The sequence below is a fragment of the Theropithecus gelada genome, chromosome 18, assembly GCF_003255815.1.
Source record: "Theropithecus gelada isolate Dixy chromosome 18, Tgel_1.0, whole genome shotgun sequence".
Taxonomy (NCBI): domain Eukaryota; kingdom Metazoa; phylum Chordata; class Mammalia; order Primates; family Cercopithecidae; genus Theropithecus; species Theropithecus gelada.
In genome coordinates, this window is record NC_037686.1 from 6,515,513 (window position 1) to 6,542,072 (window position 26,560).

General features: G+C 39.6%; 1 protein-coding gene across 1 annotated transcript in view; it reads right to left on the minus strand.

The window, feature by feature from the left end:
• ARHGAP28 (Rho GTPase activating protein 28) overlaps window positions 1-26,560 on the minus strand; it is a 199,798-nt gene that overhangs the window by 21,222 nt on the left and 152,016 nt on the right. The window contains exons 6-12 of the mRNA XM_025365097.1: window positions 20,777-20,861; window positions 18,275-18,417; window positions 15,744-15,909; window positions 15,544-15,635; window positions 13,097-13,174; window positions 7,529-7,691; window positions 2,632-2,714 (exon numbers count right to left, since the gene is read on the minus strand). Coding sequence (XP_025220882.1) covers window positions 2,632-2,714; window positions 7,529-7,691; window positions 13,097-13,174; window positions 15,544-15,635; window positions 15,744-15,909; window positions 18,275-18,417; window positions 20,777-20,861 — 810 coding nt within the window. The remainder of the gene's footprint in view (window positions 1-2,631; window positions 2,715-7,528; window positions 7,692-13,096; window positions 13,175-15,543; window positions 15,636-15,743; window positions 15,910-18,274; window positions 18,418-20,776; window positions 20,862-26,560) is intronic.

The following is a 26,560-nucleotide window of genomic DNA, read 5'->3' on the forward strand; positions in this document are numbered from 1 at the left end:
CGTCAAAAGGTGCCCCTGATTGCTATCGTTCATTCTGTTCCCATTCACTCTGCTGCCAGAGAACTGTCAGAAGTACAGAATGGTTAAACGTACCATGTTTCCCCTCTAACTGGTTAAAAGTACCGAGAAGAAATGTGAGCAGTATATTCAAATGTCTGCTTCGTAAAAGTGGCCATTTTAATGGATTTTATTATATTGCAGTTTCTATAAATATGGTTTGCATTTTCTTTTATCCTAAAAGAGTTTGACAAGTGTTAAAATTAAATATAAACCAGGAAGAGAAAACGCTGCAGTTCAATAAACACGAACGGTAGTTTTGTTGTGAAGAAAAGTAATTCTGAAAAATACCCTTACCTTAAAGCATTGTTGCTGAAAACTATTTACCATTTCCTAGGAAGAGGAAAATCCACTTAACAGGAGTGTCTCGTTCCTCAGCCTGAATGTAAACTCAACTAAACAATAAAAAAAATGGACTTTTTGGGTGCTATTTTTCTATGCTTTTCAACTTGGAAATTGTCAGCTGGCCAAAAGCAAAAGTTTGTGTGCAGGTATTTGAAGCAATAAAAAAAAAAAAATAAGAATTGACAAAGCTTAATACAAGTTTGCTGTGCTACCGAAGTATAAATACTTATCAGAAACTTCTGAAGTTCACCAAGACAAATGAAATCCCCAAAAGAAGTGCTGTTTGGCTTTCCCAGTTTGAATTCCACTATACGGTATTCGCAATGAGAAAAACAGCACTGAAGAGTAATAATAGTCAGCATTCATTTGAGGGTTTGCTGTGAGCCAGGCGTTACCCTTAGTATTTTATATATATTCACTTCTCATCATTCAAACCCTGTGAGGTAGGTACTATTATTATTTCACAGATGAAGAGAGCCAGGTGGAGAGGGGCTAAGCAGCTTTGCCCAGCATCAGTTAATTAAGTGGCAGAGCCAGGATCTGAACCAAAGGAACCAATTCTTCAGTTAGAGTTCTTGACCTCTAACTCTCACCAGCCGCAATCTTAGCTCCAGTCACAATTTAGAATAAAAAATTGAGAGAGAGGGAGGGAGGGAGGGGGAGACAGAGAGAGAGAGAGCGCATGTGTGTAACATCCTCACCAGTCCTGTGATGTTCTGGGGGGACCTTTTGTTAGAAATGTATTAAATTATTTGATAAATGCTGCATCCTCAGTTGTATGAAAGGGTAGATGATGTTTTAACTCAGATATTTGACACCAGATGGATTGTTTTTGATAAAAGAACACTGTGTACACAAAGCCAAAAAACAAGCTAATAAATTTTCAGCTTTTGAAAAATTACTGAATTATATTAGAAAAGGTCATTTTTATGTCATAGCTGATCTCTGCCCTCGCCTCAAGGATATAATATGACTGACATACATTATAATTGACATAGATATTTTCGCTGTGTAGGAGGAAGGTCCTTAGAACACTGAAATGTGTGATAAGAGGCAGCACTAACAACCATCTTTGTTTTCAGCATTATGTTTACTGGCCTCAAAATTACCATCTCTTTTCAACTCATCCTTATCTCAATTTCATTTCAAAGATTCCAAATACCTGTTGTACTTAAAATAAATTTCCTATTGTATATAGAATGATTATCCAGAGAGCAAGAGAAACTTTGATTTTTACCAACATACAGCAAAGAATAAATGTGAAATAAAGGGAGAAAAATTGGGGATGAAACTATAGAATATGATTCTATCAAATGTTCTATTATATATTAGTGGAGAAATCACTTTTCTGCTTCATTTTCCTAATATGTAAAATGACCAAATTCTATCAGATGATCTCTAAAATTCTGAAATTCTGGAAGTATTTAAATTGAATTATTTTCACAAATTTAAAAACGTGAACATGTTGGGAATATAATTTAAACTAGTGATTTCCAATTCCTCCCCGAGGACGCTCATCAGAGTTTCCTTTCCACTTCTGTACATCAGACTAACATGAGTAGAGTAGCTGAGAACCAGCAATTCTAGAGTCTATTTTACAAGTTACATAATGGTCTTATTGACTTCTGACATTGTCCCATTTAAGCCTTCATCTTTGCCTCTTCTCCTACTCCTAACACCTTGCCCCGTGCCTGACACAGGATAGACAGCCAATATCTCTGGGATGAATAGAGTGAATGAAAGTTAAAGATACCACTTGGGTGTGGTGGCTCACACTTGTAATCCCAGCACTTTGGGAGGCTGAGGCAGGAGGATTACTTGAGCCCTGGGTTAAGAGACCAGCCTGAGCAACATGGCGAAACCCTGTCTCTACAAAAAAAAGCCGGGTGTGGTGGCGCATGCCTGTAGTCCCAGCTACTTGGAAGGCTGGGATGAGAGAGTCACCTGGCCTTGGGAAGTCAATGCTGCAGTGAGTTGTGATCGTGCCACTGCACTCCAGCCTGGGTGACAAAGCGAAACTCTGTCTCTCAAAAAAAAAAGAAGATACCAAGATCTCCACTCTTTCTTGTCTTCCTCAGGAGAAGGGCAGTGGGAGCGCAGAAAGGCCGTGTGTTTGCAGCATGCTCAGGTGGCTCAGTGAGTTGTATCTCCATTTTCATTTTCCTATATGAGCCACATCCTCTGAGCAATAAGAGCCCCCTGACAAGCCGTGAGGTGGACACGACGTACCTCAGCTGTATCCCTGTTGGCATCAGGCAGCGCCATGACCATGAGGTGTAAGGCTTGAAACTGTACTTTGACGTGAGGCCCTCCTAACAAGAAAACAGAAATAGGCATACATTTTAAATAACCCTGATGCATCCCGACAGCATTTCTTGCTAGCATCTGGTGGCACAGGAGGGCTCCTGACAGCTTGTGGTGGTAAAGACTCAGGTTTTGTGCCCAGCAATGTAAATTTCTTCACTTGGACAGGCGCCTCTGTCCATCAAGTTCCTTTTCCCATCCCACCATGCCATTGTTGAGGCAGGTGGCCAACGAGATCCTCAGAATAATTCTGAAGTTGGATAGCACTTCCCTTTCAAAGTACTTTCGCAGACCTTCCCTTCCTTTAATACTATAAATAGAAGTAAAGCTCAATATAAGAGAAAAAAAACCTGGCTTCCATATAATGAGGCAGAAAAGTGTAAGTATTAGGAACACAGATTTAGAACCAGGTTCCAATCCTGGTCTACTATTTAGTCGCTGTGTGACCTGGGGCAGGTTATTTAATCCCTGCCGTATCTACTTGATTATCTGTAAAATAGGAATAGTCATTGTACCTACCTCACAAGCTGTTATGAGGATTAAATGAGTTAATATAGGTAGAGTGCTTAAATCAGTACCTGTACATAGTTATCTTTCTACATGTGTGCTCTTTTTTTTTTTTTTTTTACGATCTATGACACTTATTCTAGATCTTTCATGGACGCTTAGGGAAGGTGACGACTGTAGTTGGATCTTTGGAGATTGTTGAGGATTTTCTTCCTCAATAATGACACAAGATGGCGCCAGAGGGTTGGCATTTATACTCTGGGATTCCATCCACAGCTGGATAATCCACGACCAGCTGTGCTGAAAATTTAGAATACACCAGAGAATCTAGGCTTTCCTTTGTCCCTCTGTATTCTCTTCAAAATGGTGTCTTGGTGGGGAGTTCCTGTAGGAAAGCATTATGTTCAGGAATCTCTGGGGAATTCTCCAGTTGAAGGAAAATCTATCTGTTTCTATTCAGTGGCTGGAAGGCAGTCAGCTGCCGGTGAAGTTAACTGAGCTGTACAGCAGTGGAAACACTTGTGACAAGCTACTAGGTTACTGGAGCTGTGTGTGCTAGAGTTCAGGAGTAGATGACAAGTGTATACAAGCAAGTCATATGGCGAGAGAGGGAGGATCATAGAAAAATCCACGTGTGGATTTGTAGATACTTGTATCAAATTTATAATGACACAGGTCCAGGATGTTACTGAAAACAGCAAATACAGGTTGATGTGAGCTTGCCTGAATAATAGAAACTTTAAGAGCAAGTCTTAGTGCAAAGCATTTAGGGGCAGATAAGACATTATGTTAGTGCATAATCTGCAGTCTGAGAACGGTCTCTAATCTTCCAACGCAATTAAAAAAAAAAAAAAAAAAACAACTCTGGGGGAAAAAACCAAGAGACGCAGATACAGGCTTGGGACCACTGTGTGTCCATTAATTTCAGAGAAATTATGAAGCTCTTTTAAGATTAAGTTTAATTTTGCAAATATTCCCTTTTCATTTTACTTAGGAAACACTGTTTTGTGGTTAATAGTTTTGTAGTTAATTCATTTAATACATCCCAGCCACGAGTATTCCCTTTCCTGAGGTCGTTATTTCCCCAGAAAGTTACTAAGCAAGTAATGAAAGCATCTGAGGCTTGATTGATGAACTACTAGTCCTTAATTTTACAGTCAAGGTTGGGGTCAAGTTTGAAAAGAGAAAGTAATATTAGTGGGAAAGGCTCTGTGTTCTCTGAGCTCCATCTGACGGTATTGAGAGGCACAGCTTAAACACACACACATGCACTTGTTCACAGTCCTCCCCTTCAGAAAATCTTGTTACAACTAGAGCTTACTTAGGTGGCAAAAAGGCCATTATTTCCTGCTGGTAGCATGCCAGAACTCTGGGCTTCCTGCAGGGTTCGCTGGTATCAAATCAACCACCTGCAATATAGTATTTTTCACTTTCAAAGCTATATGAAGGAATGTGGACTCCTTTGTGAACCCTTTCAGGATATTTCTCAGAACCTCTCCCTTCAGTGAAATGTACTGGCTGCAGTCAGATAGGCAGCAATGATGATGCAGCATGCAGTAAACGCTACACAGAAGGTAATTTGTCTCTGAAAAGTATGTCACACAACATTTCTGAAAATTACAAAGTCATACAGATTAGGTCTTAAGTGAAGTATTTGGGTAAAAGCACAAAAACTATGAAGTATGTTTTGTAACTGACAGGGAATCATTTGGCATGGTTTGAACATAAGGATTGAATATTTTGGAAGATGAAAATTAATATATTCATATACCCTTCTTAAATATGATTCTCTGAACAGATCTGGAATTAGAGGTTTTGAATCCTCCTTACATAATTCAAAATACCAAAAAACAAAAACAAATGAGTGATCCAGAGATGGAAGACCCTAATTCTGGTATAAACTTCACCCAAATCTCTGGCTGAGCCACAAACCATGTGTGTGGGGTAACACGGCAAAGGACTGAACGGAGAATCGAGCTCCTGCCCAAAAGACCACTGGCAATTGGAGTCCAGCCAAGCAAACTGCCTGCTTCAAAGAGCAACAATAGAAAAAGAAACCAAACAACATTCTTTGGAGAAATACTTCAGAATCCATGGTCTCCAAACACTACATTCATAATGTTCGGAATAAGCTTTAAACTTACTTGACATACAAAGTAACAGGAAAGTGTAACCTACTCTTAGAGAAGACAGAGATCAACCCTGAGATATCCCAGGTGTTGGAACTAGCCAACAGGAATTTTTTTTTTTTTTTTTTTTGAGACAAGAGTCTTGCTCTGTCACCCAGGCTGGAGTGCAGTGGTGTGATCTCGGCTCACTGCAAGCTCCGCCTCCTGGGTTCACACCATTCTCCTGCCTCAGCCTCCCGAGTAGCTGGGACTACAGGCGCTCGCCACCATGCCCTGCTAATTTCTTATATTTTTAGTAGAGACAGGGTTTCACCATGTTAGCCAGGATAGTCTCGATCTCCTGACCTTGTGATCTGCCCGCCTCGGCCTCCCGAAGTGCTGTGACTACAGGCGTGAGCCACTGCACCTGCTGCCAATTCTGAAGCAGCTATTGTACCTGTGCTTAATGCTGTGAAGGAAAATATGATTCTAATGCATGAAGAGATAGGTCACGTCAACAGAAAAACAAAGTATTTTAAAAGCACCAACTGAAAATTCTAGAACTGAAAAAATACAATATCTGAAATAAACATGAATGAAGGAAATTAGTAGCTCTTCTCTCTTAGCAAGTTTTTCTCATAAAATAAAAACAGTAAGCTTACAAAGAAAAGAGATACTAGTCACGGACAGCATGTGAATTAAAGCTTAGAAAACAACTGCCTTGCCTGCCTTATTCTCTTAAGACACAAAAGATTATTTTATGAATCTGGTTTAGTTAAAACATTCAAAGATTTAGAATCTACATATATTTTAGGACAGATTTTGTCATACAACTTAGGATCTATTATTTTCTTTCATTGTAATTTTAATGATTTTGTAGTTCTGGCCAAACTGCAGAAGATTGTAAACTGGCAGATACAGACATCACCTGTTAAGTCCACACAACATTTTAAAATTTAAATTAGTGGCTGGGCCAGGTATGGTGGCTCATGCCTATAAACTCAGCACTTTGGAGGGCGAGGGGGGAGCCTCACTTGAGGCTAGGAGTTTGAGACGAGCCTGGCCAACATGGCAAAACCCCATCTCTACTAAAAATACAAGAATCAGCCAGGTGTGGTGGCGCACACCTGTAATCCCAGCTACTTGGGAGGCTGAGGCAGGAGAATCACTTGAATCCAGGGGGCGGAGGTTGCAATGAGCCAAGATTGCGCCACTGCACTCCAGCCTGGGCAACAGTGCAAGACTCTGTCTCAAACAAACAAAAAAAATTAGTGGCTGACATTCTCAAATTAGGTTTTCCCATTAAAGCCTGGATTTAGCTCTCAGTCTGGCACAGCAACCATTATCGAGAACCAAGCAGTGGTCAGTGTCTCTAGATGGGGTGTGTCCTCTCAGTTTGGACACAGACCTTTTCGGTCCATGTAGAATCAACATTTACTTAGCATGCTCATACATATTTAGACTTCTGACCCCTGAACTCCCCAGGTTAACAGTTAAAGCCCCCACTATGTACCCCTATTATACTTTTCCAAACTTTTCTCTTGTTACATCCTCCACAATATTCAACCTTTATGCTCAAACCATGCCAAATGATTCCTGTCAATTACGACACACACTTTATAATTTTTGTGCTTTTGCCCACACATTTCACTTAAAGGCCTAATCTATATGACTTTGTAATTTTCAGAAACGTGATGTGACTTTGTAATTTTCAGAGACAAATTATCTTCTGTGAAGTATTTATTGCATGCTGCATCATCAGACCTAGGACCTCAGATTTAAGAAAGGGAGTGATGTCCTATTTTTTGATGCATTACAACACACCAGGCTCTATTCTAAATGACTTCATTCAATATCCATGGCTACCCTGACAAGTAATTATGATCTGTAATTTACAGACGTAGTAACTGAGGCTCAGAAGGTTTGATTGCATGGCTAACAGATGGTGGCACAGGAATCCAAATCTCAAGAGCCTGGTCTTTCTGCAAACCCCTCTGCCTTTTAATGATTATAAAACCCTCTAAACCAGGCTTAAGTATATAAGTATGTAAGTAGGTGACTGTTTGCCATCAAACTTAATATTCCACTAAGCACTGTCAGGACACAGCAAATCTATACATGAGCACATTTGATTCAGCATCTCTCTTCTGCTCTCACTTTAATGACCTTATATCTTAGCGTATTCACATTTGACGTCTTCCACCTACTTTCCATTAGACTGATGAAGGCAGGTATGTATTCCACAGGGAAGAGAGAGGTGGGTAGTTCTCTGAAAAATGCTTTCAACATTACTGCAGCTTCTCTATGGCACATTTTGTCCCACTTAAATTTATCAGCATTAAACTTGGCATCAAGTTCTTCACGGTATTGCTGTAAATCAAGGAAAACAGTCAATATTCAATGCGTTTTTACCACGTGACCCCATTTTCCCCTTCCAAAACTGTTCTTATATAAAGTATTTTTGTAAACAGACTGGTAAGGTAATGTCTCCTAAGAGTAATTTTTTTCAAAGGGATTAAGGGAAATAGCTATGTGAGGATGAATTTTTAAAAACAATTTTCTAAAATATTTAAAAGATAATGTTAATCTTGAAATAATTTTCTAATTCTACACAAATATAGAAGTTCTCTACTCTGATCACAGTTTCATTTCTGTGGTTTTGGCAGAATACCACTATTCCCACATGATAAATACACTGTTGGATTCTGACAAAGTCTCCGTTCCCCCTATTTCATAATGCCTTCTGCTATCCTCTATTTCTAAATTAGATCAAGAAGGTTTGCCTCTTAGCCAGTTCACATACAGAATGAGAACTATCCCAACAAAGTAACTCTGACCTCACTGCAACATGCAAACCTATGACATCTTCCTGGAGCAGTGACAGCAAAGTTTTATTCCAAGACAGACACATGTCTTCCACATGTTTGCACGCTTGCCCAATCCTTCGTAAGGTTTGGAACACTGTGCAAATACTTTTAAAAAAATCTCTAAGCCTCCGTAAGTTCTACTTGGCTTACAAATTTTACATTATTAATTCATCTGATTATCAATGCCACTCAGGCTTCATGTTTCTTTTCAAAGGCAAACTCATTTTTTACTGCTCCTTTGAACTACAAGGTTTACCTATAATGCTAGCAGTTACAGTCAGTCTCCCAGCTGACACTAACTGCTCCAGAAAGGATACTTAGAAAGGGAACTCTAAAAGCTCTGTTTCTTTAAGACCTCTGCTTTATTCTCATGAGAAGCCTAATTCTTCTGGCCTTGAGCATGCACAGCCAGAGTCAGTGTGCACATCTGACCTTTTCCTAATAAGGATCAGCTCATTAACCAGCCAGCCATAATCACTCTCTTGGCTCCCAGAGCCTGCAAACTGGAGGTCCCTGGCAGCACAAGTTTCTTACAGAGACACACGTGATTATGATGCATCCTCTAACCCCTACTGATAATATCAAAAGGAGATTTTCTTCTTGTCCTGGAGAAGCTTTCAATCTTACAGGAATACTTCAGCTAATCAAGAAACGCTTTGGTGATAAATACACTTTACAAAATCTTAAGCATAAATATAAAGTTCTTTCTAGAATGAAAGATATAGAGTGGGCTCTGAAAAGTGGAGGATGTATGAGATCCATTCTTTGCCTTTCGGTGTCCTGTAATCTAGTGGGTGGGACTATTTCATGGGCTGATATTACGAATTGAGTGCACATGCTGTAAGAAAAGTCATGTATTGGTGCTATGCAGCCAGGAAAGAGAGGAGTCAAACGCTGCTAGGGCCAAGTCTTGAGGATTACAGGAGAGAGGAAATCGAAGGGGATCCTGCTCAAGCAGTGATACAAATGCCAGCAGATCCAGTGTCTGCGGAACTCCAGTTCATTCAGCCTTGCTGGCACATCAAGGGCAAGGAATGAGGCTGGAGAGCAGCCAGCGCCAGTGCTAAGGGGACTAGCCTTCACCCTGTAGGCAATGAGGCAGACTGGAACATCTCTAAGCACAGGAATGGCAAGGGTGAATTTATCTTTTCTGACAGCCAGATGGGAAAATGATTTGGGGGAGTGTGGAGCTTGGCACAAGTCAGGTGGGTGGAAGCAAGTGACAGGCAAAGAACCCAGTTATCAGGCCACGGCACCACTTCCAGGGACGGATAACTAAGGACTAATCTGGATAAACAGTTGTAGGATAGAAAGGAGAGGAGGCATTTAAGAAATGCCCAGGAGGGAAAATTCTCAAGAATCAGTGATGGATTGAATATGAGACTCAGAGGGAGAAATAATCATCAGAGATGATTTTCCAAGATGATTTCCATCTGATTTGTAATGGGCAGATGGCAGTGTTGTTAATAGGAAAAATACAGGAGGAGGAGTAAGCATTTCCCATCAATCGCCTGGTACCACTGCAGTAAAGCAAAGGGGACATTGTTTTCCAAGTGCACAGGAAGCACCAGCGAGAGGAGAAGAATTCAAATTCATTTTCCACATACCTCTGCCAAAGGAATCTATCTGAATCACGAATGTGGCCATCCTAACCTGTGAGTAGTGCCCGGTCACCTAAGGGGCAACAGGGCACCTGGGTCAAGGGCAGGTGCTACAACCAGATCCTTTAGGATTTTATCCTGACTCTGCAGCTGACTAGGGTATGGTCTGTGCTTCAAGCTTCCCAATGTACAATGGAACATTAAAACGACATTCCCAAGATCAAAACAAGTGGCAGGTCCTGCTGACAGCTCCCAATAAACGCCGCACTGACTGCTTGCCCCTCCCCCACTCTCAGGTCTCTTCTAACCCGCAGTGTCATTACTATGGGAACCCCACACGTATGCGGTGTGACTGTTTAGGGAATAATACCGCGTCATCTTGTCTGGATGGCTGGTATAAAGCAACGCTGAGAGAAAGAATGTCTGTTTTTTGGTTCTGAACAGAGCTGACCTATCTATGGTGGTCCCAATGTGAAACCATGTCAACCAGGTGTGAGTTTACCTTGCCAAAGACAGGGAGCACTTAGAGGTTCCGAAGCCCTGTTTTTCTGACCCCTGTTACTGAGAGCACTAGGCAAGGATGAGAAGTCTTGTCATTAAAACTCCCTTCAGCAAAAATGCAACCTGACTCTATTTTGGAGGTAGTTTTATACAAATGCAAATGACCAGCCTAAATAAGCCAGGTGAGGTAATTATAAAACATTTAGAACAGCCTTGGAATGATTCGAACTAGTCAAAAAAGAAAAACTCGCATGTCAAACAGTCTGTCTCTTTCCATAAAATATATTCCCCGGTGTTTGGCTCAAATTTCTGTCATTTTTGAAAGAAAATCATTGCAAACACCAACCAAAGCATTAAATTGGTTCCAAATGAGCTGAGGCCTCGAGTCTGGGACTTGGCTCCGCAGCTGCGTGTTCCCTGTTTGGCTAAAACCAGCAGCTTCCTCCCAGGGCTGCTTCTCTGTCAGCCTCCCCAAGCATTTAAAGCACAAAGCCAGGCCAGACCGTTCACAGTAATGATACACTAGCAGACCACAGGGCTGGAATCATCGACGTGGTTCAATTCGAGGATAATTATAATGGAGTTTTTAGTAGTTCAGTGGATGAATTACAAAAAAGGAGGTAGCTTAAATAAAAAGCTTGAATGAAGGAGAGGAATAAAGAGCCCTTTAACGCATCACGTTTCAATGTCTTTCTAACTGCAGTGTTTCCCGGTTTCTGTTCACTTGGCCAGATTTCTTTCACATTGGCCTTCCTGGGGCTCAAACCATGAAAACATCTGGATTACATTTTCCACTAATAAGTGATGGTATAAATAGGCTGAAACTACGTAAAACTGGGGAGAAAAAAGACTTTGACCTATATGTGGTCCAGGAATGCATGTGCCTATAAGAACATTCTGAAGGAATGATTAGCCTTTGAGAAGCATTTTTCAGTGGAAGATTAGACAAAGAAAGGTAACTGCTGCTATGACATTAAACTTTGTGCACATAAGACATGCCCTGTAATGTTTTCTCCTTTTGGTGATTTAGAAACAAGACATTTAAATCATATCCATTATGCATGTTATACACCCATGCATGCGTGTGTACACGCGCGCGCGCACACACACACACACACACACAGGAACCAGGAAGAACATATGCAAATAGTTTCCCAATTATGGACAGAGGTTTCAAGAGATGGAATATGTTTCTGTTTAGGAAATTTCTTTTTTTCATTTTGGTTCTCTGACTCTGCAGATATAACCAAAGATTTAACCAAAATAAGTAACGGTTTTCATCCTTACGTGTAGGATACATCTGTTTAGAAGAGTATGTAGGAACCAAACACACGAGAAATGGAGACAAAAAGCAGATTCAACTTAGAAAGCATAAACCTTAAGGAGCCGTTGGGCTTCTCCCTGCCTTCCACAAGAACTTGTGCCAGCATTCAGCCAACTCCACTCTCAGGGAAGTCGTAACCCCTCAACATGCCCGGAGCCCTGAGTCCTGGTGCCGTGCTCTGACCTCCCTTCATGGAAGACCTCGCCCTCATGTGCAAAAGCTCAGGTAGCAGACTCTCCCAGCTGCAGGCCCCTTCCAGATGTGGCTCAGCCATATTTTCTGCAGGAAAATATTTCCCAGCCCACGACGGAGGGAGGCACGGGTACTAGGGCCTGGCCCATTCTGCCCAGCACACAGCTCCTCCACGATTAGGAATTGTCCAGACCTGCACCGTGGTCAGAGCCTCACCCCAGCCAATCCTGATTCCTGCCCCTTTCATCCTGCAGAAGCAGTACTGCCATGACCCTCCTCTGCTCCTCACCCATCTCAGCATCTGCTTTCTGGAGGATCCAATAGACACAGCCTATCTATTCTCAGTTTCCACTTAGAAAAACCTCTCATCACACTTCTATATAAAAACTGTGAGACTGATACAAATAGAATTTCCAAAGCATGTACCAAAATGAATTAATGAAGAGACGCTGTTTTGCCTCTACAAATGTCTTTTTGATAAACATTACCACATTTGTTTTCCCCTGCCCCGAGACTGTTTGCTCAGGGATCCATCTTTTAAAACTGCTCAGGTTTTCACATTTGCAAGCCAGGGAGTGATCCAACTGCAGGAAGGAGCTCTCCATGGTGGATGCCTACCACAGACACAGTGGGATGTTTTGGTGGATTTTTATGAGAAAACCTTTTCTTTTCTAGTAATTCTTTGCGCTATTATACTGTAGAGTTGGCCACCTCATGGAAGTAAGAAAGCAAAGGAAGAAGATTCACACTGAACAGCTGGTTTTAGATGTGGATGTTAACATTACCGTAAGTGGAACTGGGCTTTGGAACTGCTGAGTGAGTATTCTAGTGGTTATATAGCCACTGTTACAAATTCCTGTAAGAGCTTTCACTAAAGGGAGAGCCAAGGAATGTTTAAACCAACGAATGATGGAAATAAAGGCTCATATGACATTGGCTTAGTGAATTCCATGGCTGAGAGGAACACAACAAACTAAGGTGTTGAACCCCCAAAACAGTGGTGAGACGTTTCAACTTTTCCAAACTAAAGGCAAGCAGCAGTTTTTTATGGTGAATTGATGTGCTATTTCATTGTTGTTTTTGGTTTTTTAATGTTTCTGCCTTGATTTTTAAAATTCTGGATCATGAAAACACTCTGGAACAAACATGTTACCACAGGTACCAAGGAATACTAGGAAGGACCAAGTGATAATCTAATAAACAACAACAAAGACTAGATACCCGATGCTTATGTGAACGGGGTCTAGCTAGCTTAGAACTCTACCTAGGAAGAGACAAAATGTTCAGTACCTTGACTTTGGCAGTACATCCCGAAAGTCGAAAAATTCCTTCAGATTCCAGACCTGATTCCTCAACTTTCTCAAAAAACTAGAAAGCAATGATATATTACAAGAATAAGTGCCTCTGTGATCATAAACATATAAAACAGTAACAATGATGACATGAATCAATAAGTGACCAAGCATATACGTGCCTGATGCTTGAATGCTGTTAAATGTTCATAACCATCCTATGCTGCCAACATTATCCTCCAACATGCAAATGAGAAAGTAGAGATTTATAGTAGTTACACAACTTTCCCGAGATCAACCTTGTAAGTAATGGCACCGACTCGTTTGTGCTCTTAACCACCTCTAAAATTACATATGCCTCTTAACCATTTTTAAGATCTGATTACTATAACTCTTTCTGCAGACTGATCAGTAACAAGAGATTCTAAATCTACTGTCATTGGTTGCAATCACTCTGACTAAGAAACAGTGGGAATTCTAGATGTCTGATCAAGGAGTTTAGACGGGGTAAAGATTAATAGCTTTCACGAGTTCTAAGGATGGTGATGGGTGTTAAAAAAGTAATAAACACTACCATGTACTGTGCACTGATTATGTGTAAGATCCTATTCTCAGTCCTTTACCTACATTAACGCATCTAATCCTCACAATAACCCTATGAGGGTAGGTACTCTCGTTACCCCTATTCTACTGCTAAGGAGTCTAAGGAAAACAGTTCAATTCGCTGTAATAAAGCAGCTCACACTGCATCTCTGGAAAGGATAATAACTTGGCCAAGTTCACCCAGTAAGAAGGGGATCCAGCGTCTCTGCTATTTTCCTTTCAAGAAATGATGGTGGATGGTGCCTGGAACTAAGGTAATTCTTTTAGGTACGGAGACAAATAGATATTTAGGAAGAAGAAACATGTCTGTAAGAAAAGCCTGTCTTGTAGGAGCGGGAGAGTACTATCTTGAGGTGTCGTAGTGAGGAACACTTAACATCCAGTAGTAATAACAACATGTTGCTAATATGATATAAATCCAGATTTAGTTCAACTAGCACTTATTGAGTACTTTCTATTTGCTAAGTTCTATGCTAGATTTTTGTACCTACACAGTATTATAAACTCATGTGCTGAATCGTCTTTGATTTTGATGAATATTTTAAACTCTGTCCTTCACATACAGGACAAAATGCTGGTTTTAATGAAGGAAAGAAAATCTCAGTGTCACTATGGACTCTGGACTTTGCTATACGCTCTGCTCCTGTTCCCACTCCACCTCTTGCTGACTGTGTGTCCTGGGTAAGTTATCTCACTCTCCTGTCCCTCAGTTGCCTCATCAGTAAAAGGGCAATGGTAACACCAGCCTCCTTGGGCTGCTCCGTGCTGACTAGACATGACATTACATAAACAGCACTGGCACAGCCCTGCCTAGGGAAGTCACCCACAGACGGCCCGTGTGTCCAAAGGTGTTGCTTGCATCCTTTGGCCATCTGGGTGCCATCTTCCTGGCTCCTATCTCCAGCCAATCAGTCACCTGACTTGAGAATTATCTCATTTTGAGGCACTGGTAACAAAATACAGGAAGTTAAACAAGTGATGTACGATTAGCAGTGTCAGGTAAGTATATGCTTCTTAGACAGTATTTATCATTTTTATCATTTAAAAACTTGATTTAAAATTCAACAAGATTTGTGTTAAGGACTAGGAGTTTTAATTGTGCCACTGGATGTCACTGTTGAATAAATGCATACTTAGGTAAAAACCAGTGTAAATTGTTGGCTATAAAACAACATGACTTAAAAGTAAATCAGGTATTCAGCAACAATAGTCACAGAGACATTAGCATTTCATAGTTCAGATAACACCACCTTCAAAACCTCCTTCCACCCAAATTATTCTCTTTGTCAAACTGTATCCTATCTGACCAGACACACAGGAAAATGGCCGGAACATGCTGGCTTTTAGATTTTATTAAACTTGGTTTGGAAAATTGATAAAATGATTACACATATACATATTTTTAAAACCCAGCCTATGCTATATCTCAGCAAATATTTGTATGGTTTATATATGCATGGTGATAATTAATGGTCATCTTTATCTAGACAGAATAATCAAATACACAAACACATTCATAGGTGCAAATAACATTTGAAAAAATATTGGAAAAAAATGTGACTGTTTGTGCCCTGGGTCAGAACATCTGTGTCCATCACCTGATGTGTTATGAGCAAATAAAACGTAACAGGCTCCAAAAGAATGCAGCAAGGCCAACTCGTCCAGGAGCCATGGGCTGTTACGTGGTTCATGGAATAAAGCTGAAAATCACCAGGGGCCTGGGCCCTAATAGGGCGACAGTGTCTTTAAATCTAAAAGAAAATTTATTTTTTTGGGTTTACAAAGTAACAAATCATAAGCATGAGGCTCTGTGAATTCCCCTTTCGTTTGCCTGCTACTCACTTTTTGTAATACCAGGGGAACTTTCACTCCAGGGTCTTTCTTTCGGTCACTGTCCAGGAGGACTGTAAGCGGAACTCCAAAAATCCCATTGTCTTCATTGTGAGCCAGTAAAGGGAGAAAGAAAAAAGAATCAGAAAAGCATTATCTTATTCCACTGTGTCAAAGTGTTAAAGCCAGAAGCAATCAGTCTTCTTAGTTACCTCGTCCTTTTACTTTCTCTGTTTTGTTTCTTTTCAGTTGAATTCCAAAGGCATCAAAAAAGGCAGTCAATTCAATGAGAGAGAGATGGCGGATTTTCTTCATGTCTTCAGCAGACAGATCTCCTGCTTCAGTTAAGCCAAATCTGGTTTTCTGAACAATAAATTTCTAAAACACACAGTGAAGGCATTTATTTTTTCTGGTAAAGGAAAATTATTATACCTTCACTCAAATGCCACCTGGACACTCTAAATCTATGCAGTAGAACATGTTCTTTGCAAAATATCTCTAAGGAGCATGCTGCATCCTAGAAATATGAATATGTGGTTTAGAACATTTGCAGATCACCACTATGCTAATTAGAAGCAAAACAGCCGTCTAAAGTATATGATAACATTGCCATCGCAACTGCGAGGACTGCCTTCTTTACAAGGAACACCCGATATAGTCAAACAACATATATGTCAGGCACCACATGGAATGCACACAACATGGCCCTTAATTGGAACTACATGTGACACACACATACCAGGAAACACACCTAAGGTATATCCCAGGAGAGCTCCAAACGTGTTTTTTTTTCCTTCTTGGACAGTCAATCTTTAAATCAAGGTTTATCTATCCCATACTGCACACTTTAGGAAACTCCCAGTTTAAACTGATTATATATGCTTGCTGAGACAACAGCTATTCTACCATAAAAATTAAATTTAAATGATTCCAAATTCTTAAAAAAGCAAAATACAGAGAAAGTGCAAATAATCCTACTATGATTTTGAAGACAATGAGACTGACATATTCTCCATTTTCGCACTAAGAAACAAAAGACACTAAAACAACAACAGCAGCAAATCCTCCAACGATGCAGAAATATTGTGATGAATGTAAGCAGCAAGACCTTTTAGAAGCAAAAGATTGTTCTTATGTAATACCCACAGGTTCACTTTGCCCTCAGAAAGAGTGGTATTGAAAAAAATGCTGAAGTAAACAAAAAAAACCCAAACCCATAGATAAAATTATAAACACTTAAATTTAAATTATAAAGCTTTAAGTTCACATTTTCCAAAGCAGTTTCCCAAATTGGAGCTTCCCTGGGGTAGTCAAAGAATCTATCCATTAATTCATTCCTTTATTCATTCAATAATTGCTCCTTGGAACCTCAAGTATTTAAAAATAAAACAAAATGTAGGATGTGGTTTGGGGCATGCCTTGTGCTATTAAACGCTTAGCTAGTTTACCTTCTTTTTGAGGCTAAGTCCTCATATATCAGTAATACGTAACAACAACAGAAACAAAAATTGCAATCATTTATTGACCAACTACTATGTGCTAAATCCTATGCAAAGTTCTTCATGGGAAGAGCCAAACCTCAGAAGGAGCTGGCTTCAATGAGGAGATGCCAAGGCCAGCATCCTCTCTTGGGTGCCTCTCTTTAAGATAAGGAGGGGCTCCCCCTGAAACCAGAGTCCTGCAGGCTTCTCTCTTTTCCCTAGACCACCACACGTTGCCCTCTAACCTGGAGACTGCTTAATGACCAGGAAGGGTTTTAAAGTGGGACACACTTAGTTTCAAATCCTATTTCTGCTTCCCACTAGCTGCGGGCTTTGGACATGTTACTCAGCCTTTCTGGGCCTCAGTTTCCTCAGCTGTAAAATGGGAATAGTCACCAGGGTCCACCTTACATTATTAATAGAATACCTAGTTCAGTGTCATGCCTGTAGAAGGCACTCGGTGAGTCCGAGAGTTCTTCCCTCCTTCTTCCTCTCCTCTGTCATGGGATGGTTGCTTGGGAACGGTTCAAGTTACCTGGTACAAAAAGTCTGTTTCTGGATGACTCATTTTTTTAGCTCTGAAACTGCCTGGGCCCTGCTCATCATGCCTCCAACCCTAATCAGCACAGAGTATTCAAGACTCCACATGATAAACTTCTCACACATGCATTGGTTGAATGGCAAATAGACCAATGTTACATAGTTCTCTATGAGGCGTCCTGGATATAACATTCTGGATTTAAATAATTAGACTTTGGGGTAACAAAGTATATAGCTCTCTTTGCCCATCGTGTAACAACAGAAGTTCTTGAATTGGTTTTGATGTGTTTTTACTGTCTGTTCCGTGAGCTCTCACTTCCTCTTATGACTGTGACTTTTTGCAGTCCCCTCTTCTGATACGTGGCTTACAGAGGCACAAGTGTGTAAAGGTAGGGTCTGCATTGATGTATAAGTAAAGTAAGAATGTAAAGTGCAAGAAAGCTCACAAGCCAGGTAGAATCCTATTTCATTTGTAAAATAGTATTCACGCCTACGGTCTCACAACTTTCCTCAACACAGGAATGCCAGGTACAGCCAGGCAGGCTGTGCACTACACAACCAGTGGTGCCCAAATAACACCCGAAATGGTACTATGAACAGTGTGAGGCCTGGCCTCCCAAAACCCCTTGTGCACACACAGAGATATTTAAAAAAAGAAATCTTAGTTTTGTCCTGTGAAGTCACAGGAAGTTCCTGGAATAATCATGAAAGGTTTTGCTTACAGTTAAAACATAGTCTTCTTTCTTAATGTCTGATTTCTTAAGTTTATTTCTTTTTAGAGCCTCTGTAACCATTTCTGAATAAGACACTTCAAATGACAGCTCTTCAGCCTCTGGTGGAATGTTCTTTTCTAGATAATCATCATCTAAAACAAAGAATATAGACGATTTAATATGCCATTTAATCAATCAATACTATTTGCTATAAAATAAATTCAAAATATTTACAAGTGAATCCACAAGCACGTTATAGTGTTTATATGCAAGGAAAAGCAGCAGACTCACCCCGAGGAATTCAGTTAAACAATAATGTCGCATCACAGACCTCCACATGGTCATACTTTTATCATCATTGCCCAAACAATTTAATCTGAGTGTTTTAAATTTTAGATTTGCATGTCTCATGAAAGTTGCTGAAGATTATTAAAAGAAAGTCCAAAATAGGGTATTTATATATATTCTTATGATATTAAAATTAAGCTCATCTAGACCCAGTGTCACTGTTATGGGTAAGCAGAAGCTTAAAGCAGAGGAAGAAAGGGTGGAATCTGCTAGAATTCCTCTCTACTTTGACTCCTCTTGTTTCTCTTCTCACCTGTGGAATATCTGCCTCCTAAGGTTTGTTCAAATTCCATTTGTATTTCATGGCTAAATCTGTTTAGGTGAATTAATCGGAATTTGTTATTTAATATTGGTTAACTGATCTTGTATGACATACATTGAGAAAAAGCTGAATGGGTGATAAGTAGTACCCCTTAAAAACGTTTTTCTCAAGCTAATTAGAAAATTAAGACAAAAGATTCATTGAGCAAAAACAAGTGAATCCATAAATCATTTGGGCAATCCTAACCTGATTTCTGATTCAGATTTCAGCTTGTCATCTGGTTTCACTGCCTGGCAAAACTGTTCACATGCAAAGTGAATAATTATTTTATTATAAAAAGAACTCATTCTCTTTTGCCCTCTCCTGTAGGCACTGACTAGGGGACTACCAAGTAAAACAAAAGGAACAAAAGGCAGAATTTAAAAAAACTTAGTTAATTTTACATTAAAATTAGGTGGAGAAATTTGTAAGTCAACAGATATAAAAATTCTGAATAGTTTTTTTCAGATGCTAATTAAAAACACAATAATAAATGAGCGCAGCGAGAACTTAGAAAACAGCAAAGGGACGCCAGGCACGCTGACTCACGCCTACAATCCCAGCACCTTGGGAGGCCGAGGTGGGCAGATCACCTGAGGTCAGGAATTTGAGAACAGCCTGGCCAACATGGAGAAACCCTGTCTCTACTAAAATTACAAAAATTAGCTAGGCATGGTGGTAGGCACCTGTAATTCCAGTTACTCGAGAGGCTGAGGCAGGAGAATCACTTGAACTCGGCAGGCAGAGGCTACAGTGGGCTGAGATTACACCACTGCACTCCAGCCGCCTGAGTGACAAGAGCGAAACTCTTGTTTCAAAAAAATAAAATAAAATAAAATAAAGAAAATGGCAAAGGGAGAGCTATGATGTTCTCTTGTTATACAGGGGCTTGCATTCAAAACAGAGGAAGATAAACAAATAGAACTCTAATAACTACCTACATCTATGAAGAGACTCTTTGGAGAGCAGCAGTTAAACAGGCCAATGCTCCAAACCAAGGACCACTCCACGCAGACGGCTAGTTTTTAGTGGCATGATTTCAACTAAGTCACAGTATGGCAACAAACAGAATGATGTAGAATACGAATGTCTGGCAAGTCCCTTCTTTTTTTTATTTTTTCTTATCAGCCTTATTGAGATACACTTCACATGCCATTCAATTCGCCCATTTAAAGTATACCTGCCAATGGTCTTTAGCATATTCACAGAGTGGTACGACCATCACCATGGTCAATTTTAGAACATTCTCATCACCTCAACATCTTTGATTTTTGAAGCCAATGTTGAAAGAAGTACAGGCTCCATTATTTACAAAAAGAATGCACATATTTTGGGAAAAACTGAGAAATCAAGGGGCTTATTTCCTACAAGGAGGATCTGAGATTCCATACAGAGCCCATCTAGGGAGCCCGCCTCTCAAGTGGAAGAGGTCCAGATAAAAGCGTCCCCGGCAGCCCTGTCAGGGCAGGCTGCTCTGGTGCTGCGTATGCCTGAGCAGAAAGTAGAGATCCTCAGAAGAGGCCTACTTCCTGGCCTGCCTGAAACGGTGGAGCAGACCACATCACTCGGGAAAGAGCCTTTAAAGCAAACACACTACCCACAGGAGGAGTTTCTACATGATGAGGTGGTCGTGAAGGAGGAAAAGATTCTGCTTCCAATCTGGCTCAGTTAATTTTGTCTTGTGTGACACAATGGGGTGTTTGGAGTTGGGTGGGAGGAGTGAGTGCTAGAAGTGACAGAATCACAACAGGGAGAAAAGCACACTTACACTTTGCTTTTAGAAATTCACTGCTAACTGTACTGAGTGCCAGGACAAAAGCGAGAAGACACAGCTGAAGTTCAATGGGAGGCACGCCACTCACCACTGACTGCGTTCTGCACTGGCTGTCCCGGCTCCGGTGATCCATTGGAATGAACTGGGAGATCTGGAATGGTCTCAAGTATAGCCTGCCAAGCAAAGGAAGATGAATACAAAACACTGTACCATAAATACCGTCCACCCCACATTTCAGCCTAACTTATGTTCTGCAGTATACAACAGTTATTTTCACACAAAAAAGCCATTCTTGGTTTCATGAAGGGGCTGCATCTGATTTCCTGTTTCTGCATTCAGTTTGGATGGTGAGCTTACACAGGTTTCACAAAAGGGAACAATGTAAGGTCCATATAACTGGGCTTTCCTAGCTCTTAAATATTTGCTGCTTATACCTTTGCTAAGATGTAGAAATTATGAGGCCTGATGTCACATAATTTGATATTGCTGCTTATACCCTCGCTAAGATGTAGAAATTATGATGCCTGATGTCACATAATTTGATAATTATAATATCATTTGTTAATGAATCTTCATGCATTTTTGTCTTACTTATATTAATTATATTATGTTAATATAACATTAACATATTAATTCCCTCGCAGCAAAATACAGAGTGATAGTAACTAACAAAATATTAGGTATCTTTTCTAATTCAATTTCCCCTCTTAATTAATTTTGTACTTTTTAAATTGAAATCCTGCCAGAGCACTGAACTCCTCTGCAGGATGATCACAAGTTGAGTATCTATCTTTGTAAAGGCCTGTGAAGCAAGCTACTGCCTATGTCTGGATGGGTATCAGTAAAAATTTACACACAAATCCTATCAAAACAATTTACATGTAAATCTTATAAATTTTAATATGGGAGTTATCTGTGAATATGTGATAGTGAAATCTGCTACTCCATCAAGAATATTTTATATGCTATTCACACATAAAATGTTTTCCCCTAGAGCCTGATTTTTTTTTATTCTTGTATTTATTTAGCAATAATTGAACACCTGCTTCATGAAAGGTCTTTTATCAGATACTACAAGTTGCACAAAGGAGTCTTGAATTCTGAGTCTCATGATCTCCTTTTATTCCTATTTTATTTCAAAAAAGTTGATACAATTATAATTGTGTAAATGGCATATGAATAGGTGCCCAATTATTGAAACATAGATGCCCAATTCCTATAATTGGTGGAAGAATGACAAACTGTAAAAAGGTCTAGGGTCATGCAGGTTCATTGTCTGGCAGATCTTTGGTGGCCCTACAAGTAACACCACGGAATAAAGATTACCCACACACTCAAATCCTTAAAGAGATGTGGACAACTTTTCTCTTTCCTTAAGTTTTCCAACAAAGAAATGCTTTGTCAGACTTTGAAATAACTTACCTATGGGCGAGAAGATTCTTTTGAAAATTGATAAGACTTTTTTATTTATTTAGGCCTTGAAACGGATGGTTTGGGATACTTAAACCTACTGAATGTCATTTTCTTAATTTTCTCTGACGGTTTAACTGGCCCCTAGCCAGTTAATTGTACTGAATGAGTGCCTGCTCTTTGTAATGTAAATCATTGTGGGACTTTCTTGAGGGAGGCAGAAATTTGAGTCATAATCCCTGCTCTTGAGCTACTTACAATGAGAAGAACAGAGTAACACTTACAAAGCATTAGGAAAAGACAATCAAGCCACTGTTAAGAACTAATTTCTGTAATCCCAGCTGCAAATGTTATTGGAGAGCGACTGAGAGGGAAGAGGTGCTGCCCAGAAGGTTTCCACTGATGAGGTGGTTGGACTTGAGCTGGAACTTAAGGAATAATGAAAAGGACTTCCAAAGGCAGAGGAGACAGGCAGAAGCATTCAGGCCAGACGGAGATGGAAGCAGAAATTTCAGGCATGGAAATATCTGAAGCATTTCAGCACCGGGGATCATGAAGAGACTGGGGTACCGGGAGTCGAGTCATGGTATTAGAAAAACACAAGAAATAAATTAATCAGAAGAGTCAGTGCAAATTCTGGAAGGTTTTGAAAGTCAGGTCAAGGAGTTGAGACTTAGAATCCTCAGGGTTAGAAACAAAACAGAGCAAGACAAACACATGTGCATTCTTGTGTTACAGCGGGAGAATGATTCATGGTGGAGATGAAGGAACAGTGGCAGCCAGTAAATGGTACCTGAGTTGGGATGTAGATTGAGCAGGAAGGCTAGATGTTTGACATACACTATTTTAAAACATCCGTTCCTCATTAAGGATCATATTACAACTAGCATTGTTTTTGTATTTGTACTAGTGATTTTAATGTATTTTAAATATAAAGACCACCCCCATTTAAAGCAACCTTCCCAGCTTGTTCATAACTGAGCTCACTGTTTCCCTAATGTGCTCAACCACATGTGTTTCTCGCCAGGGCTTTCACTGCTAAGGAAAGTGACAGAATCAAAATGGGTGCTTTCCCTCTGCTGAAAGTTGCTCTGCTGCCCTAGTTACACCAAGCTAGGATTGGAAAGTAGAGTATGAGGGGTTATTATGTTTAATTTTAAATTGTAGGAGCCTGGTACTATTTGCTATAGTTTTCTCTTATAACTAGACTTTGACTAACGTTATCTGGTATGTCCTCCATATTCAATAAAGATTATACAAAACATTTTCAATGCTCTGTTCACTACTTAAAATTTCATTGACTCAAAATATGTTTCTGGTATCTCTGACTGGCGGTTTGCTTTTTGCTCATGATTTGAGTTTCTGTGCTATATGACGCCATGTACTAAAGCCACCTGTGCTTGATTCAGTAAAGACAGTAAGGCTCCTCATCTTCTTGTTCTGCAACCAAGATCAGAATGGACAAATCCACAACTAGCAAACACTGTCAAATTCCCCAGAGACCAACTTAAGGAAGCCACATTCACTGACAAATACACAATACATTTTAAACACTTGCAAAATCTATTCAACATGAATTTAAAGGTATTCTGATGATGTCTTGAATTAAAATATAATTCACATCTGAAATTATTACCTAAATATCAAGACAATGAGAATATTAAATACCAGACATCCATGAGAATAGCCAAAGTATTATTCAGAGATTCTTAACTTTAATGCAAATGACTAAAATTAAGTGAAATATCTTCATACTCTAAGAGATGAGAAAAAATTACCCAAGTAGAGCCAAGACAGAATGTAAAAAAAAATAAGGTTTAAATAAATTACTGCAATAGGAAAAAATAGGCACAATTAAATAAAGTTAGTTATTTCTTTAAAAATATTGCTGCTGGAAAGATTAGGCATACATAGGAATGGTGAGATAGGGGAAATCGCTGTACTTTTCTACTCAATTTTGCTGTGAACCTAAACTGCTCTAAAAAATAAAGTTCTGCCTGGGCAATATAGCAAGACCTCATCTCTACCTAAAAAAAAAAAAATTTAGCTGGGCATGGTGGTGCACACCTGTAATCCCAGTTACTGGGGAAGCGGAAGTAGGCAGACAGCTTGAACCCAGTTGTTCAAGGCTGCAGTGAGCCATGATCACGCCACTGCACTCCAGCCTAGGTAATAGTGCAAGACTTTCTCTCAAAAATAAATAAATAAGAAACAATAACATTTATTAATTTAAAATATATTGCTGATATGGGCAACTATTTACAGTCTGATTAAGACATAACACACACATTTTAGAAACAAAAATGAATAATATTTACCATCACAGATAATTTTAAAATTATAATGTAAATAAACATTTGTATATGTGTGTGCACGTATATGTGTGTGTATACACACACACACAATAAATTTATAACATACCTTGAAATTCGAAATAAATTGTATATCTTGCTAAAGCAAATATACATTACCAAAATTCATACAAATTGGGATAGAAAATAATCTAACCCTTAAATTACACCCATTAAAAAATTAAACAGGCCCAGTGTGGTGGCTCACACCTGTAATTCCAGCACTTTGGGAGGCCAAGGCAGGTGGATAACGAGGTCAGGAGTTTGAGACCAGCCTGGCTAATATGATGAAACCCAGTCTCTACTAAAAATACAAAAATTAGCCATGCATGGTGGCATGCGCCTGTAGTCCCAGCTACTTGGGAGGCCAAGGCAGGAGAATGGCTTGAATCTGGGAGGCAGAGATTGCAGTGAGCCAAGATCGCACCACTGCACTCCAGACTGAGTGATAGAGCAAGACTCCGTCTCAAAAAGATAAAATAAAATAAAATAAAAATAAACAAGCCGGACGCAGCAGCTCACGCCTGTAATCCTAGCACTTTGGGAGGCTGAGGCGGGTGGATCACCTGAGGTCAGGAGTTCAAGACCAGTCTGACAAACATGGTGAAACCCTGTCTCTACTAAAAATACAAAAAAATTAGCCGGTCGTGGTGGCGGGCACCTGTAATCCCAGCTGCTCAGGAGGCTGAGGAAGGACAATCGCTTGAACCCAGGAGGCGGAGGTTGCAGTGTGCCGAGATCGCGCCATTGCACTCCAGCCTGGGTGACAAGAGCAAAATTCCATCAAAAAAAAAAAAAAATTAAACAAAGCTTTATGCCTACAATGATACCAGGCTTTGGAGATTTCATAAACAAATTATTAAATATATCAGAAATATATATAAATTATAAATATGTGTAGATTTATATATGTTTATATCATAGTTCAGTAAATGACTCCAAGGTACTGAAAAGAACCCAGGGTTTTCAACATATTTGTACAAAGATTAGAATAACCCTGTAAACAAATTTTAATAAACTGTATGTATAGACTAATCCCATTTACTAGAACGGAGGTTAAAATACTAAAACAGCAGTGAATCAAATTCTACAGGCGCGACGGCTCACGTCTGTAATCCCAGCACTTTGGGAGGCCGAGGCGGACAGATCACGAGGTCAGGAGATCGAGACCATCCTGGCTAACATGGTGAAACCTCATCTCTACTAAAAATACAAAAAAAAATTAGCTGGGTGTGGTGGCAGGCGCCTGTAGTCACAGCTACTCAGGAAGCTGAGGCAGAAGAATGGCGTGAACCCGGGAGACGGAGCTTGCAGTGAGCTGAGATTGTGCCACTGTACTCCAGCCTGGGTGACAGAGTGAGACTCCGTCTAAAAAAAAAAAAAAAGAATAACATAACACAATAAATTGGGTTCATCTAAGAAATGAAATACAATTATAGTTCAATATAAGAAAAACCTATCAATGTAATTTCCTAAATTAATTGATTAAAGAAGGAAAACAATACATTCATCTTAACAGATATTGGAAAATCATTTGATATAATTCAAACTCCATTCCTGATAAAATATTTATAAGGCTCAGAACCCTAGAATAAATACTCTCCTTAATGATGAAACATTAGAAGAATTCATAAGAAAAATCCAGAACTTATCAAATGATCCTCATAATTATTAATCAACGTTATAAGTGATTGTGGTCAGTCCTCTAAGGGAAAAAAATGAGATGAGTAATTATTTTACATATTGAGTCAATAAAATTTTCAGTATATGCAGATGAGTTCTGAGAAAAGTCATAAAATTAAATGAAAAATTTTTAGCAGTAGAAAAGTTTCAGGAAGGAAGCTAAAGGAGACACTGTTATAAGAAACAAAACAACCTACTTTCCTTATATATCTGCAAAACAAGCTAGAAAATATCATTAAAAATCTTACGATTTAAATACCAGTGCAAACTAGCATGTGTGAAAATGTGTGTAAGACTTAAAGGAATAAATTATGAAACCTCACTGAAGGATAGAAGGCATAAATAAATGGAAAAACACAATTATTATTCCTCAATGGGAAGACTCAATGTTTTGAGATGTGAATTCTCTCTCCAACAATAATCTTTAA